The sequence below is a fragment of the Astyanax mexicanus genome, chromosome 22 (genome assembly GCF_023375975.1).
Source record: "Astyanax mexicanus isolate ESR-SI-001 chromosome 22, AstMex3_surface, whole genome shotgun sequence".
Lineage (NCBI taxonomy): Eukaryota > Metazoa > Chordata > Actinopteri > Characiformes > Acestrorhamphidae > Astyanax > Astyanax mexicanus.
The window spans coordinates 31,784,328-31,801,255 of NC_064429.1; the positions used below are offsets into that span (position 1 = coordinate 31,784,328).

General features: G+C 35.7%; 1 protein-coding gene across 1 annotated transcript in view; it reads left to right on the top strand.

Annotated features, from left to right (window-relative positions):
* Window positions 1-15,895, top strand: part of nos1 (nitric oxide synthase 1 (neuronal)) — a 108,076-nt gene extending 92,181 nt beyond the window's left edge. Inside the window, exons 24-29 of the mRNA XM_022667296.2 lie at window positions 3,635-3,722; window positions 4,325-4,446; window positions 4,888-5,036; window positions 8,867-9,061; window positions 10,217-10,335; window positions 14,807-15,895. Coding sequence (XP_022523017.2) covers window positions 3,635-3,722; window positions 4,325-4,446; window positions 4,888-5,036; window positions 8,867-9,061; window positions 10,217-10,335; window positions 14,807-14,822 — 689 coding nt within the window. The 3' untranslated portion in view covers window positions 14,823-15,895. The remainder of the gene's footprint in view (window positions 1-3,634; window positions 3,723-4,324; window positions 4,447-4,887; window positions 5,037-8,866; window positions 9,062-10,216; window positions 10,336-14,806) is intronic.
* Window positions 15,896-16,928: the final 1,033 nt, after the last annotated feature.

Here is a 16,928-nt window from a genome sequence, read left to right on the forward strand (position 1 = left end):
TATTAGTTTTGAATCAAATAGATTTGAATTGATGGATCTGAATTATTTTAAATGTGAACATGTACAGATTTAAATATTCTTACATTTAAAATAAAAAAGGGTTTAATTTTTTTAGATCAAAGCTCTTTCCACCACCTGAGGAACATCAGCTCTCAGAAACCCTTAGAAACCCCTTAGAAACCCCTTAGAAACCCTTAGAAACCCTCAGAACCCCTCAGAAACCCTCCTGAACTGAAACCCCTTAGAACCCCTCAGAAACCCCTTAGAAACCCTCAGAACCTCTCTAGCCATGCCGTTATTAGTTTTGAATCAAATAGATTTGAATTGATGGATCTGAATTATTTTAAATGTGAACATGTACAGATCTAAATATTCTTTTTTTAGATCAAAGCTCCTTCCAACACCAGCTCTCAGAAACCCTCAGAAACCCCTCAGAAACCCCTTAGAAACCCTCAGAAACCCCTCAGAAACCCTTAGAAACCCTCAGAAACCCCTCAGAGACCCTTTATAAACCCTCAGAAACCATCAGAAACCCCTCAGAAACCCCCAGAAACCCTCACAGACCCTTTAGAAACCCTCAGAAACCCCTCAGAAACCCCTCAGAAACCCCCAGAAACCCTCAGAGACCCTTTAGAAACCCTCAGAAACCCCTCAGAGACCCTCAGAAACCCCTTAGAAAATCTCAGAACCCCTCAGAGACCCTTTATAAACCCTCAGAAACCCTCAGAAACCCCTCAGAAACCCCCAGAAACCCTCAGAGACCCTTTAGAAACCCTCAGAAACCCCTCAGAACCCCTCAGAAATGCCTCAGAAACCCCTTAGAAACCCCTTAGAAACCCTTAGAAACCCCTTAGAAACCCTTAGAAACCCTCAGAACCCCTCAGAAACCCCTCAGAAACCCCTTAGAAACCCTCAGAACCTCTCTAGCCATGTCGGTATTAGTTTTGAATCAAATAGATTTGAATTGATGGATCTGAATTATTTTAAATGTGAACATGTACAGATCTAAATATTCTTTTTTTTAGATCAAAGATCCTTCCACCACCTGAGAAACACCAGCTCTCAGAAACCCTCAGAAACGCCTCAGAAACCCCTTAGAAACCCTCAGAACCCATCAGAAACCCCTCAGAAACCCCTTAGAAACCCTCAGAACCTCTCTAGCCATGTCGGTATTAGTTTTGAATCAAATAGATTTGAATTGATGGATCTGAATTATTTTAAATGTGAACATGTACAGATCTAAATATTCTTTTTTTAGATCAAAGCTCCTTCCAACACCAGCTCTCAGAAACCCTCAGAAACCCCTCAGAAACCCCTTAGAAACCCTCAGAAACCCCTCAGAAACCCTTAGAAACCCTCAGAAACCCCTCAGAGACCCTTTATAAACCCTCAGAAACCCTCAGAAACCCCCAGAAACCCTCAGAGACCCTTTAGAAACCCTCAGAAACCCTCAGAAACCCCTCAGAAAACCCCAGAAACCCTCAGAGACCCTTTAGAAACCCTCAGAAACCCATCAGAGACCCTCAGAAACCCCTTAGAAAATCTCAGAACCCCTCAGAAATCCCTCAGAAACCCCTTAGACACCCTCAGAAACCCTCCTGAACTGTGAACCCGTGGTTGACTCCAGCCGTGCCGTTATTACAGTTTCTGGCTAATTAATAGCAGTTTGGAGGTGCCACTCATTTCTGCAGTACAGTAAAGACCTTCTCACTTCCAGCAGATCTGGTGGCAGAAACAGGATCCTTTCTGCCAAAGTGTGATTATTTAAGGGATTAGCTGCTTCTAACAGGAGCTCCTGACCTTTTTAAAAACTCACCTCCAGTCTGCCTCTGTGGCCGAGCACTTAATGAGCTCAGGCTCTGCGCTGTTTCTGGAGCAGAGAGAGGAAAAAGAGACGCCGGCTCCAGTTCCGCGAGGAGCGTGCATGTTTTAATAACTCGCCTGAATTAATTCCAGAGCTGATTAGCTGATCGGTCACGCCTGATTTGCTGATGTGCCGTGAAGCTTTTTCACTTAGCAGATGTTAAAAAGGAGGACGCTAATCATCTCTTCAGTTCCTAAATGTTAAGAAGAAAGGCGATAATCATCTCGCCGCACTCAGGAGGTGACCCGTCCCCGATCCTCCTGCTTAAACGCATTGTAAACATGAAATGATGTGCGTAATGCCGTAATTGCCAGCTAAATTATAGCAGTTCCACTTGGCTGAAGACGCTCGCACTCAGACCCCGGCAGCATTAATCACTGATGCTGCGTTCATACAGCATCAGTTTCATTAGAAAACCAGTTTCAGACCATAAAAAAACAAATTAACACCTTCTGAAGTTGGATCCTCAAGTTGGACATATTGAAATGTTCAATGCAGCACAAACTGACCAAGTTTTTATATATATTTGTATGTAGTGAAGTGATCCAGACTATGAAGAAACACTGTATAAGGAATCATGTAGTAACTTAAAAGTGTTAAACAAACCCAAAAACTCTATGAAGAAGCATTTGGGTGCTATAACTCTTGCAACTCCTTTCCTGGTTCAGTCCTGATGAGTGCCAGTTTCATCATTATACCATTATACTGATTTTAAAGGTCTTTGCACTGAATTGCAACGACCTTAATATTTTTCATATTATATATATATATATATATATATATATATATATATATATATATATATATATATATATATATATATCCTAATGAATAGTGAAGTGATCCAGACTATGAAAGAACACTGTATAAGGAATCATGTAGAGTTAAACTTAAAAGTGTTACAGAAACAAAAAAAAAATACTCTGTGAAGAACTGATCCTGTTCAACAGAGGAAAATATCGCTCTTCCTTTCCTGGTTCAGTCCTGATGAGTGCCAGTTTCATCATTTTACTGATTTTAAAAGTCTTTGCACTGGACCGCAAGGGAGGATACTTTCAAAGTTCTTAAAATCCTTTTTTTAAATTGACTGACCTTCATTTTTTCTCATTCAGTATATATATACTATGAAAGAACACTGTATAAGGAATCATGCAGTAACTTCAAAGTGGTAAACAAACCAAAAAAATAATACTCTGTGAAGAACTGATACTGTTCAACAAAGGAAACTCTCGCTCTTCCTTTCCTGGTTCAGTCCTGATGGGTGCCAGTTTCGAACTTCTTGAATTTCTTCTTTTTGCATTAACTGACCTTAATTTCTCCTTAAAGCCATTTTTTTTCTTTACTTAGTTGAGTATTTCTTGCTTCTCATAATCTGTATTAAAATATTACTCAAATATTCACTTTTCACTGTATACCTGTAACTCTACATCTTCATTACTTTACAACTGATGCTCTCAAACACTTTATTAAGAGGAACGAAATTCATTATTATCAATTATTAACTCTTGATGAGTTCAGCACAGCTGTTAACTGAAAGCCTGAATTCCAGGAGACTCTACCTCATAAAATGGGCTGAGAAAATACAGCCAAAGATGTGCAAAACTGTCGCCTTAACATCTATGTTATTTAGCATAAAAGAAACAAAAAAAATGGCAGTTTTGTTTAATCTCTCACAGAAACTACATGAATGCAACCAAGTTGCATTAGCATCAGATCAGCGCTGATAATCAGACATGAATTTAATTAAGGTGTGTGTTTAATTCTCTGCAGATGGTGCAGGTCCCGTACACCACGGGGTGTGTTCCTCCTGGCTCAACAGTGTGGAAGCGGGAGACATGGTGCCATGCTTCGTCAGACGGTAAAGTTTCTATATACTCTCATATACCAGCAATACAATATAGAATTCAAAATAAGAGTTCCTCACACACTCTTAAAAATGAATGGTACTTCATATACTGTACAGATACTGTACATATAATGTACATAACATTGAACTGTTGATGATTATGGCTTACAGCCTATGAAAAAAGCCAAAAATCAGTGTCTCATTTTTGTGCCAAGTTCTGCTGGAAAATGAAATCCGCATCTCCATAAAAGTTGTCAGTAGCAGAGGGAAGGTGTCTAATCTATCATAACGTATCAAAAGTATTCTTCTCACCAGAGACAGAAACTGACCTGTACGTTCTTTCTGTTTATTGTTTGCAATAATTTTTTTTTTAAGTTTGCACAGCTGCCAATAGGAATGCGCTATGGGTTTGTACACTGCTGATTGTTATTAAAAAGGAAGGATGTTCTCGTGCCTGTGTAGACAATTCACTGCCAAGATAGCAATTAACATCCGACTGTTGACTCTGTCTGTCTAGGTTGTGTTCAGTCAGTGGAGCACCTATGTTTTCTATTGCCAAGATATAGTAGCAATACGCCAGAAATGACGTGAATACATGTTGTATTTGTTTGCAGAGCTCCATCGTTCCGGATGCCGAAGGACAGTAGAGTTCCCTGTATTCTGGTCGGGCCGGGAACAGGAATCGCTCCATTCAGAAGCTTCTGGCAACAGAGACTCTACGACCTGGAAAATAAAGGCAATTATTTTTAAATTCTTAAAAATACTTATAAAATGTGTTGCGAATGATTTTAGCTTCGAAAAATGCCTTTTTCAGACATTTATGCCTTAATCTCAATAAACATCACAATATTTTTATGATGCATAAAAATGCTTTGAATGTAATATGCAGTAGGTTAAAGGCAAGTAAAAAAAACAAGTATCGCCAAAACAGCAACTTTACAGGAGAGAGAAAAAACCTTCGTAACTTTCAATGGAAGTCAATGTAAAAATAGTTTATTTCAGGCCATTTTAAAGTATTTCTATTGGTCTGTTCATCCAGAAATTTTGACACAGTGTAAGAGACAGTTCGTCTGTTCAAATTTTATAGTAAACTAAAAATCGATACAAAAAAAATAAAAAAGATACTTGTTTTTAGTAACAGTTTTTTGGATCTTAATATGTTTTTTATTCTACACAGGGATAAAGGCCTGTCCGATGATTTTAGTGTTCGGGTGTCGACAGTCTCAAATGGACCACATCTACAAAGAAGAGACCATCCAGGCCAAGAACAAGGAGGTGTTTAAGGAGCTCTACACCGCTTACTCTCGAGAACCTGGAAGACCAAAGGTACAGATGGTGGCACTCTCTCTCTCTCTCTCTCTCTCTCTCTCTTTCTCTCTTTTTGCTAATTCACCTATTAACAAAACTCTTTAAAATTACATTAAATATGTTATGGAGGTTGTCTGTATTGTAGCTGGAAAGTTTGGTGGTAAATTAAATAAAATCTCATTTACAATTGAATAACTATAACTATTCCTTTAAAAGATTCTTTAGAGAAGCTAAAATTGTTCTACTTTTTCAATGGCATCACTGACACTTATGCACTTATAAAAAAGTTTGGTAAAAGTTTGGTGGTTAAATTTCCTCTGATTTAAATTCAGATGAGTCCGTATCGTATTAAATTGCTGTCTTTCTGGAACAGAATGCGTTTTGAAATAAGGTATATTATAAAGATGCTGCAATATTTAAGCAATAGAACACGAGAGGGAGTGTGTTATCACGAATAACATCATTATTCGTGATAACACACGAGTGTTGCTTTTATACAACAGTTTTTTTTATACAAAATGAATAAAGAAAATAAATCAAAGAAATTAAGAATGAATATGCTTCAATATAGACTGTGCCTTCTGCCAAAAAGTAGTTCCACAACAACTGTTACAGAACTGAAACTTAACTACAAAACGGTGTATGGTTCATACAGACTAACACCACGAACGCTAGCTTGAAATCTAAATTGTGAATAAGCGAAGGTGGTAACGTTAGGAGCGTGAAATAACGCTAATACTCTCTTCTCCTGCTCCGTGGAGTCGTCTTCAGGTGAAAGCTGTGCATTTTTTGAGCATTTCTGCTTGTTTTGCTGGGTTGTGTTGGTTTTAGCTAGCCGGCTGGACTGTGGTTAGGTTAGCGTAGCTTGCTTCAGCTTAGCATTAACTTAGTTTAGCGTAGCCTGGCTAGTTAGCGTTCTGGCTGTCAGATGGCATTAGCTGAGCGATTTTCCTTCCCTTTTTTCCACAAAAAACAGCCAGCGCTGCGGGCGAGCGTGCCGTGACTGAGCGCTAGCCTGTGCTAAGCTAACGCTGCTGCCTGTGGAGGTGATGATTTAAAACTTTATATATGTCGTTACTCGGCAACACGCCGGTGGAGTGATACAAGTTTAGTGTGAGAAGGGCGTGATGTTATCACACATATCAGCATGGCTAGAACACTTCTCAACCAATCAGATTGTGAGGTCGGAACTAACTCTTGTATATAGTGTAATATAATGTAATATAATGCAGTGTATTGCTAAAAGAAGGGCCCCAAGCACCCAAAACTATTTAATAAAAAAACGTAATTAATAAGAATTGAAAAAACACTTCTTTTTTTTTTGCAAATTTAGTTTTGCATTTTTAAGAATAGTTAAAAACACCCAAATATTAATTTTAGAGAAAGTAAGTTTTTCATTTTATGCTTTTCATATGGCATCACTTTCACTAGTTGTAGCTGAAAAGTTTAGTGGTAAAGATTCTTATAATTTAATTTCAGATGACGCCAGATCATAATAAATTTGGTCTGTGTGCATCAGGTGCACTTTGTATTGAGATTTATTATTTTGCAATATTATATTGCAAATTATTTAAGTAAAAAAAACTTAATTATTAAAGTGAAAGAATTTTAGTTTTTTCGCAAATTTAGTATTTTTATTTTTAAGAATGTTTACAAAAACTGTGGTATTCTTTAATTATTTTTTTTAAACTTCTTTAGAGAAAGTTCTTTTTTATGCTTTTTTCTATGGCATCACTTTCAATAGTTGTAGCTTAAAAAAAGTTTAGTGGTTAAAGTTCTTCTAATTTAAATTCAGATGAGACCATATCATATAGATAGATAGATAGATAGATAGATAGATAGATAGATAGATAGATAGATAGATAGATAGATAGATAGATAGATAGATAGATAGATAGATAGATAGATAGATAGATAGACAGACAGATAGATACTTTATTGATCCCCGAGGGGAAAGTCTACAATTCTATTAAACTGCACTCAGTCCCGAACTGGATGTGTTTTGTTTTTGAGATATATTATAAACATGCTGCAATATAGTGTAACATAGTGTGATGTTAAAAAAAGAGGCCCAAGGCCTTAAAAAAAAAAAAAAAAACATTTAATAAAAAAGACTGAACTTTTAATTTTTGAGAATGGTTAAATTATGCTTAACTCGTTTAAAAAAACATAAAAAAAATAAATAACAAAACTCTTATGCTTTTTTATGACATCACTAAAAAAAACATTTTTTTTATTCTTTAGAGTTTTAAGTAAGTTTATGCTTTTTATGTTTTTTTATGGCATCATTTTTATTAGTTTTAGCTGCAAAGTTTAGTAGTAAAGTTGTATTTAATTTAGTTGTAAATGTATTTTTAAGTTAATTGGTTAAATTATGGTTATTTCATTTGAAGAACTACCCATTAAAATATTCATCGCTTACACTTATGCGCCTGTATTTCGGAAGTTTTATAGTTTAAGTGAAGAGTTTGGTAAAAGTTTAGTGGTTAAAGTTCTTCTGATTTAAATTCAGATGATTCCGTATCGTATTAAATTGCAGTCTGTCTGGAACAGAGTTCGTTTTGAATTGAGGTATATTATAAAGATGCTGCAATACAGTGTAATATATTGTCGTGGATGTAAAGCGCTGGGTGGAAGTGTCACTGGACTGAGTGTTTCACGCTGTTTCTGATTTAAATTATGCTGAATATTTGGGCGTAGCGTGAATTTCACATCTCTCTCTGTGATGGAGCGACGGCGTCTCCTTCACTCTTCAGGAAGATGAATGAGAACAATGATGCAACAACGTCATGATGGAGTCTGGAGTCTCTTCAGTGCACTTCTGTATATGACTCTGTCACACTGTCTTACTCATTACCATCTGTTTCCCTATTCTCTCTCTCTCTTTCTCTCTCTCTCTCTCTCTCTCTGTCTATTATGCTCTTTATTTTGCTCTCTAACTCTGTCACCCTCTTTCTTTCTCTCTCTCTACTATTATGTCATTTTATCTATCTATCTATCTATCTATCTATCTATCTATCTATCTATCTATCTATCTATCTATCTTTTATTCATCACTCCTATTCTCTCTCTGTCTATCTTTCTCACTTTTTTTCTCATTATCTATCTCTCTCTATCTCGCTTTCTCTCTCCCTCTCTTTTTCTTTTTTCCTTCTATCTATCTATCTATCTATCTATCTATCTATCTATCTATCTATCTATCTATCTATCTATCTATCTATCTATCTATCTATCTATCTACCTCTTATTCACTCTCCTTTTTTCTCTCTCTCTCTCTGTCTCTCTTTTATTATCTATCTCTCCCTATCTCGCTTTCTCTCTCCCTCTCTCTTTACTTCTCTCTCTCTCTCTCTCTCTCTCTCTCTCTATCTATCCATCTCTCTAACTCTGTCTCTCCTTATCTCTTCCTCCTATTCTCTCTCTCCCCATCTCTTTCTCTCTCTCTCTCTCTCTCTCTCTCTCTCTCTCTCTCTCTCTCTCTCTCTCTCTCTGTTCTTGTTTACAGGAGCTTTGCTTAATTTGGGCTCAGAATCAAGTTTTATGTTCTATTGATGATAATGATGAATGAATTGTGCACATTTGATGTATTGCAGTCTGTGCCGTTTGGTAGGATTTTAATGTTTTTAAAAAGAGGTAAATGAGGATAATTGGATAGGATTATTTGATTGTCTATCTGATTGTCTGAAGAGTTTATATAGATGAGTGTGTCTGTTTAATACATGAAGTTTCTGGTTTTGACAGTTTTCCCATGTGTTTGAAATAATGTTAAATAAAGATCAGGTTAAATCTCTCTCTCTCTCTCTCTCTCTCTCTCTCTCTCTGTTCTCTCTGTTCTCTCTCTGTATCAGAAATATGTTCAGGATGTTCTGCGGGAGCAGTTATCTGAGACGGTGTATAGGTGTTTGAGGGAGGAGGGGGGTCATATCTACGTCTGTGGGGACGTCACCATGGCCGGAGACGTGCTGAAGACCGTCCAGCAGATCGTCAAACTGCAAGGCAACATGTCCCTGGAGGACGCGGGATTCTACATCAGCAAACTGAGGGTCAGAGAAACCGCCAAGTTCCTTTTACCACACGTACAGTAGCAGCCAAAAGTGTGAACCCACCTTTTCTTTGGACAATCATAATTGCTCCGTTCTCCGTTTCCTCCCCGCACGTAAAGAGTCTGGGTGTCATCCTCCACAGTGCCCTTTCATTTCAGTCTCATATTAACAATATTACTTGTTCTGCTAACTTCCACCTGCATAACATCAACCTCCTCCATCCCTCCCTTACTCCCTATTCAACTTCTATCTACGATCTCACCCACAAATCTCTCCATAAGCTTTAACTGGTCCAGAACTCCGCCGCCTGTATCATTAGATAGATAGATAGATAGATAGATAGATAGATAGATAGATAGATAGATAGATAGATAGATAGATAGATAGATAGATAGATAGATAGATAGATAGATAGATACTTTATTTATCCCAAAGGAAATTTAGGAAAGAAGCCTTTTATTTTATAATATACGTAAAACTTAAATTACAGGTCTATGATTCTTCAGTGTTGAAAAAAAAAAGCTCAGTTTTAACGCTATTCTTACAAAAAAAATGTCAGGTTTAAATCAGGCTTGGGCTAATAATGACAGGGTATAGGGCGGGTTGCGTCGGTCTCTGATTTTTGGGTATAAAATCTGAATAATGTTGCTTTAATGTGACAAATACAAGGGTTAGACAATGAAACTGAAAAAAAAAAATACTAAAAAAGGACAACACATGGAAATCATTTAGTTCCGTTACTATACATGGTAGATATGTGGTAGATAGATAGATAGATAGATAGATAGATAGATAGATAGATAGATAGATAGATAGATAGATAGATAGATAGATAGATAGATAGATAGATAGATAGATAGATCTCACCACTACTAAATAAAGAACATAAACTCACTTTCACAGTTTAAATACGCACTCAAAACCCACTTGTTTATAATTTATAGACTTTTCAATCTAACTCAGTCAATCTAACTAGTTTTAAATCTTTATTTGCAGTTTTTGTGTGTTTTTTATACATTTGTAGCATTTTGCACTCGATTGACCGAAGGGCACCTATGAAATAAAATGTGTTATTTATCATAATATACTATTTATCATTATATATCAATGCATACAACATACAAACCTTTTTCTCATTGTTTGTTTGTTTCTCAGGATGAGAATCGCTACCATGAAGACATTTTCGGCGTGACTCTACGTACGTACGAGGTCACGAACCGGCTGCGGTCAGAATCCATCGCATACATCGAGGAAAGCAAGAAAGACTCAGACGAGTAAGTGTGCTTTTCTCTCTGATACAGAAGCAGCTCAGAATCAGACAGTAGTGTAGACTGTGTATTAGGGTTGTTAAAAGGCATTGATGCTTTATAATAATATATATATATATATATAATTTGCATAAGTATGCATCGATGAAATCTGATACATATCCAATTCAAAGCAGTTAGAATAAAATTCATGTGACTTTAGTATCAAGGAGAATAAAAAGAGTAAAGTCATGCATTTTTTGATGCTGCTGTTTGGTCAAAAAAACAATAAAAGCTTAAAATTTAAGCTTAATAAAAGCCCACAACAATACTGGGGCACTTTATACCCCTCTAGATTCAGTTTCTGAATCAGTTTTGCTATTATTTGATGTAGGTTTATGTTTGAGTAAAATGAACATTGTTGTTTTATTCTATAAACTACAGACAACATTTCTCCCAAATTCCAAATAAAAACATTGTAATTTAGAGCTTTTATTAGCAAAAAATGAGAAATGGCTGAAATAGCAAAAACGATGCAGAGCTTTCAGACCTCAAATAATGCAAAGAAAAAAAAACAAGTTCATATTCATACACAAGTTTAAAGAGTTCAGAAATCAATATTTGGTGGAATAACCCTGGTTTTTAATCACTGTTTTTTTGGCATCATGTTCTCCTCCACCAGTCTTACACACTGCTTTTGGATAACTTTATGCTTCTCACTCCTGGTGCAAAAATTCAAGCAGTTCAGTTTGGTTTGATGGCTTGTGATCATCCATCTTCCTCTTGATTATATTCCAGAGGTTTTCAGTTTGGTTTAGTCAAATAAACTCATAATTTTTAAGTGGTCTAATTTTTTCCAGAGTTTGGAGTTGTTCAAAGTTTTTTGTTACAGCAAAAGTATATACTTATATATAGGTTTAAAAGTGGTTTAAATGTTATAATAGCAGGAGATTCTCATTCGTTACATTGGGCCGTTGAGTTCCGGTGGTTTAAGGCCACCCCTGTTCTGGTGCTTGGTGATTTCTACAGATACCTTTCAGGCCTGTTTTCTGATTGGCAGCAGTTAGTGTAGCAGCAGTTAGTGTAGCAGTGGTGGAGGACGGGCTGTAGAGTAACAGGATTAGCTGGAGCGAGTGGCAGCACTCCACCGGCTCTGGCACTCTCACGCCCGCTCAGATAAGAGCCTGTTCTCCAGCACTTTCTCCAGCTCTGCAGAATCGGCACGTCGCGCCAATTGACTCGCTTGTTTAGTGTGCGGCCCGGCGTAGATCCTGTGAGAGGAGTCACTTCAAACATCTACAGCTTCAGAAGCCAAGGTCTTTGTCTGATGTTTGCTTGGGTTTGTTTGCTCCTCTGGGCTACAGTGGAGTGGTATAGATTTTTTTTTTAGATTTTTTACACACAATTAAGAAGAAGCTGTAGAATCCTGTTGGGCCAGTTAGCCTGGATACGAGATACATTGATTGGGTATAATGGAGGTATAAAGGTTCAGTAAAACATCCTACAGGACATTTACACACAGATGTTCCCCACAGATGGGCCTGTACACTGAAAAAAATGTTGCTTTAAAAATTTAGCAATTTTCTGCATTTGCTTTTTTTTAAAGTAAATTTAATTTCAGATAAATTTAAGTAACTTCAACTCGGTTTCAAGACTTAAATAGAGTTACAGTTAGAGTAAATAAGTGAACTGAACTTCAGTCAATCATTTCTTTTAGTAAACTTTACTTCATTTATTTTTACTGAATCAATCCTTTCTTTTAGTAAACTTTACTTCATTTATTTTTACTGAATCAATCCTTTCTTTTAGTAAACTTTACTTCATTTATTTTTACTAAATCAATCCTTTCTTTTAGTAAACTTTACTTCCTTTATTTTTACTAAATCAATCCTTTCTTTTAGTAAAACTTTACTTCATTTATTTTTACTAAATCAATCCTTTCTTTTAGTAACTTTACTTCATTTATTTTTACTAAATCAATCCTTTCTTCTAGTAAACTTTACTTCATTTATTTTTACTGAATCAATCCTTTCTTTTAGTAAACTTTACTTATTTTATTTTACTGAATCAATCCTTTCTTTTAGTAAAACTTTACTTCATTTATTTTTACTAAATCAATCCTTTCTTTTAGTAAACTTTACTTCATTTATTTTTACTGAATCAATCCTTTCTTTTAGTAAACTTTACTTCATTTATTTTTACTGAATCAATCATTTCTTTTAGTAAACTTTACTTAATTTTTGCATGCAATTTCTGCATATATATTACAATAACTTCATTCATACAATAGTATTATTTATATGTTTAGTTAAAACACACATTCAAATATTTATTTTGTAAACAGACCAAGTCTCACTGTCTCAACACATGGATGGCATGTAATATATTCTTTTTAGTATACTAACAATACATAAAAGAACGTATTACATGCCATCCATGTGTTGAGACAGTGTAATATGTGTGTTTTAACTAAAAATATTTAAATTTCAGGAATTATAATATATTATGTATCATAAATTATTTGAATTAATGTTGTATAAATTAAGTAATTGTAATTAGGTAATATTGTTTGCAGAAATGAAGTAAAGGTTAAATTTCCTTTAAAAAAAAAGCAAATGCAGAAAGTTTTTTTTTTTAAGTAAATTTTACTCAACATTTTTTTCAATGTAGATCCTGTAGCTCTACACTCGTAGGCTGCTGAATATATGGCTTCCCATCTACTCTCATAAATGTATGATACACAGTAAAATCTACAGTGTGGGCTTCAGTTATGGTGATCCCCCTGGTGGATGTGTTATTCACCCTCTTGGTGGTGTTGTTGGGTTGGATGGTGGATAAGAGTTATTGTGCTATTGTGCTATTGTGTTATTGTGCTATTGTGTTATTGTGCTATTGTGCTATTGTGTTATTGTGCTATTGTGCTATTGTGCTATTGTGCTACTGTGTTATTGTGCTATTGTGTTATTGTGCTATTGTGTTATTGTGCTATTGTGCTATTGTGTTATTGTGCTATTGTGCTATTGTGCTACTGTGTTATTGTGCTATTGTGTTATTGTGCTATTGTGTTATTGTGTTATTGTGCTATTGTGCTATTGTGTTATTGTGTTATTGTGCTATTGTGCTATTGTGTTATTGTGGGAGAACCATTGTTTTTTTGCCAGTTTTTCGATGGTCTCTCTTGTTTTAAATATAAAGCTTATTCTGTGGTATAGCTCACATTTTATAATGACTTGTAGATACTCTGGTATATAGCTTCAGGTGAAGTTATATATATATAGTGAAAATATACAAAAATAAATGTAAACAAACTTAAAAAAAAGATAATTTATTTACAATTTTAAGGGTTGTTTTACCCTTTGGGTGACAGTTACATAAAGTTAATACAGTATATGACTGCATACAGTGTTAAATTAACTCTATAATCGTAATTTTTGTGGTAGAGATATTTTAACACTGTGTGTTAAACAAGTGTGTCACGTTCTCGTCCTGTTCTTTGTCTCTCCTGCACTAAAAAAAAAATGAGTAAAATTTACTATAAAAAAGTTTCGCATCTTTCTGCATTTGGTTTTTTAAGTAAATTTAATTTCAGATAAATCACTTCATTAAGTCATTATTACCTAATTACAATTACTTAATTTATACAATATTACTCAAATAATTTATGATACATAATATTTTATAATTCCTGAAATTTAAATATTTTCCGTTAAAACACACAGATCTCAACACAGGGATGGCATGAAATACATTCTTTTTAGTATACTAAAAATGTATACCCCATACCCCAGCGTTTCCTGTTTCCTTTGTCTGTTTTTGTATGTTTTACGTGATTCAGGCCATCACAACAAACTAAGGAAACAGTGACTGGCTGATGGACAGATGGCGAGTAATTAGATGGCGAGTAATTAGTCGAATTATTATTATTATTATTATTATTATTATTATTTTAGTTCAAATAAAAGTCTCTCAAATTAGCTAAATACCTTTAAGCACTTTGAAGAGGCCTGTCTATCAGTCACCGATCTCTCACCAGGAGGTGCACTACCCATAAGTAGTGTTTACGGTAGCATTTTTTTTTTACAGAAACACTTTTGCACCCACTTGTTGCAAGACCCAGTTTCTAATTTTTCGCTGCCACAATGATCGGGAGATCACTGGTTCGAATCCTGATCATACAGCTTGCCATCAGTTGCCTGAGCCCTGAGAGAGCACAATTGTCCTTGCTCTCTCTCTCTCTGGATGGTCTCTCTCTTTCCACTCATCACTCCTAGGGTGATGTGGATCAGCACAAGGCTGCGTCTGTGAGCTGATGTATCAGAACCGAGTCGCTGTGCTGTTCTCCGAGCGTTAGCGCTGTGATGATGCTACTTGGAAATGCTACAGCATCAGCAGCAGTTTGAATGTAGTAAATGTTCAGATGTTACTTTGTGTAAATGATTGGCATGATTTTTTTACATTTTCTGATATTTCTCTCTCTCTTTCTCTGTTTGTTTTTCAGGGTGTTTTGTTCATAGAGCCTCACTTTCATACCTGCTTGTGGGTCTCACTCAAGCCAGAAGCATGGACGGGACCCTCCAAAAAAAGAACGCAGCGGCTGTTTAAGATAAAAAAAAACTGTTCCAAGTTTGTCTTATCGGTTTCTTTCGTTGTATTTTTTACTGTGTTTTTCGCTCTTCGCTCGTTTCGACTCCAATCCCGCATCTCTGTGGTCAGAATCTGCACTTAATGAGATAGCCAGTATTGTTTTATTTATTTCTGCGCTGCCAGTTTCGGAATGCACTGTTCTTTTTTTAATCTGATGTACCTTAAGATTATCGACGTCACGCGAAGACCTTGTATCTCCGTTTTCGCAGCTTTTTGATTTTTAACACTGAAACTTTCGACCAAATTCATAAACAGTCATAAAGATCAGTTTTATTGGTTGATAATAAAAACCAGCCAATTACCATAATCCATTCACACGAATTACAAATGAGCACTATATTAGGAAAAGCCTTAATATCTCTATAAAAAGATGATATTCTGCAACAAAAAAATCTATATTTCATTAATCAAAGTCCAAATCAGCACACTACATTTTTTTTTTGTATATTTCTTGCTAACTTCATACAGCTCTAGAAAAAATCAAGAGACCACTTCAGTTTCTGAATCAGTTTATTTGATTTTGCTATTTATAGGTTTATGTTTGAGTAAAATGAACATTGTTGTTTTATTCTATAAACTACGGACAACATTTCTCCAAAATTCCAAATAAAAATATTGTCATTTAGATCATTTATTTGCAGAAAATGAGAAATCGCTGAAATAACAAAAATACTATAAAAATAATGCAAAGAAACAAGTTCATATTCATAAAGTTTTAAAAGTTCAGAAATCAATATTTGGTGGAACAACCCTGTTTGGTTTTTAATCATAGTTTTTTATGCATGTTGGCATCATGTTCTCCTCCACCAGTCTTACACACTGCTTTTGGATAACTTTATGCTGCTTCACTCCTGGTGCAAAAATTCAAGCAGTTCAGTTTGGTTTGATGGCTTGTGATCATCCATCTTCCTCTTGATTATATTCCAGAGGTTTTAAATTTGATAAAATCAGAGAAACTCATCATTTTTAAGTATTCTCTATTTATTTTTTCCAGAGCTGTATTGTGAAACTGATTAGACTGATTAAACTGTCCAACTGCTATGTTATACTTAAAAAAGAAGAAAAATGATTATCGCAGGACTCCATTAGGAACCTCTACAACCTGCACATGCTCAATATACATGACTTAAATGGGAGTTTCAAGAGTTCAACACTTCAACACTTCCTTCTCGGTTCAACCATTTTTTTTCTTAAAGATGATAAGAGATGATAAATGTAAGTTAATTGTTTATTTCCATGAATTAGTTCCATTGTTTCAGCAGTTTACAGTTTTTTTTTTTACATATTGTCTTTATATTTCTCAAAGCTGCGATTTTGGAGGTGCAAAGTTTTCGCGTAACATTAACGATATATATATATATATTTATATATTTTTTTTCTCGATTAACGAGCTGTGCGCATCGGGCAACCTGAGCTGCCTGTTTTGTGGATGCATGAGCAAGACCCATAATGATGTCAAGAATCGTAGTCCTGGTATTTACACATGTATAAACATGTATTTAGCTATTCAGTGTTGGTGATAAATGGTTTAGCTTCGAGTTTAGTGAAACGGGAGGGGGTCACTGTGCACATCGTACCGTTTGCGGAGTCTGGAACGGCGCCAGCTGAAGCGAAAGGTTGTGGGTTTAACTGCATGTTTTATTATTGGTTGAGGATAAAGCAGCAGCTTCAGTGTTGAAGGGGGGTGTTGAGAAACGTTAGCGTTAGCGCTAGCGCTAAAAAAGAGGTCCGTTACTCTGCTTACACTCTGTGTGAAGGGCAGGCGGGTACGCTACAGCAGTCAATCTCATACAGAGTGTTTTTTTTCTGGGGAATCTGAAGTTCAGTCATGGGTTACTGTGTTTTTATTGCAGCCGCTCTGTCGTGAAGATCCATATCATGCTTGGTTTGGTAGCGTGTGGAAGATGGTAGGAGGCAGGAGAATGGAACAGACAGGCAATGTTTTTTTTCTGTCACATCTCAGGTGTCATCCGTCC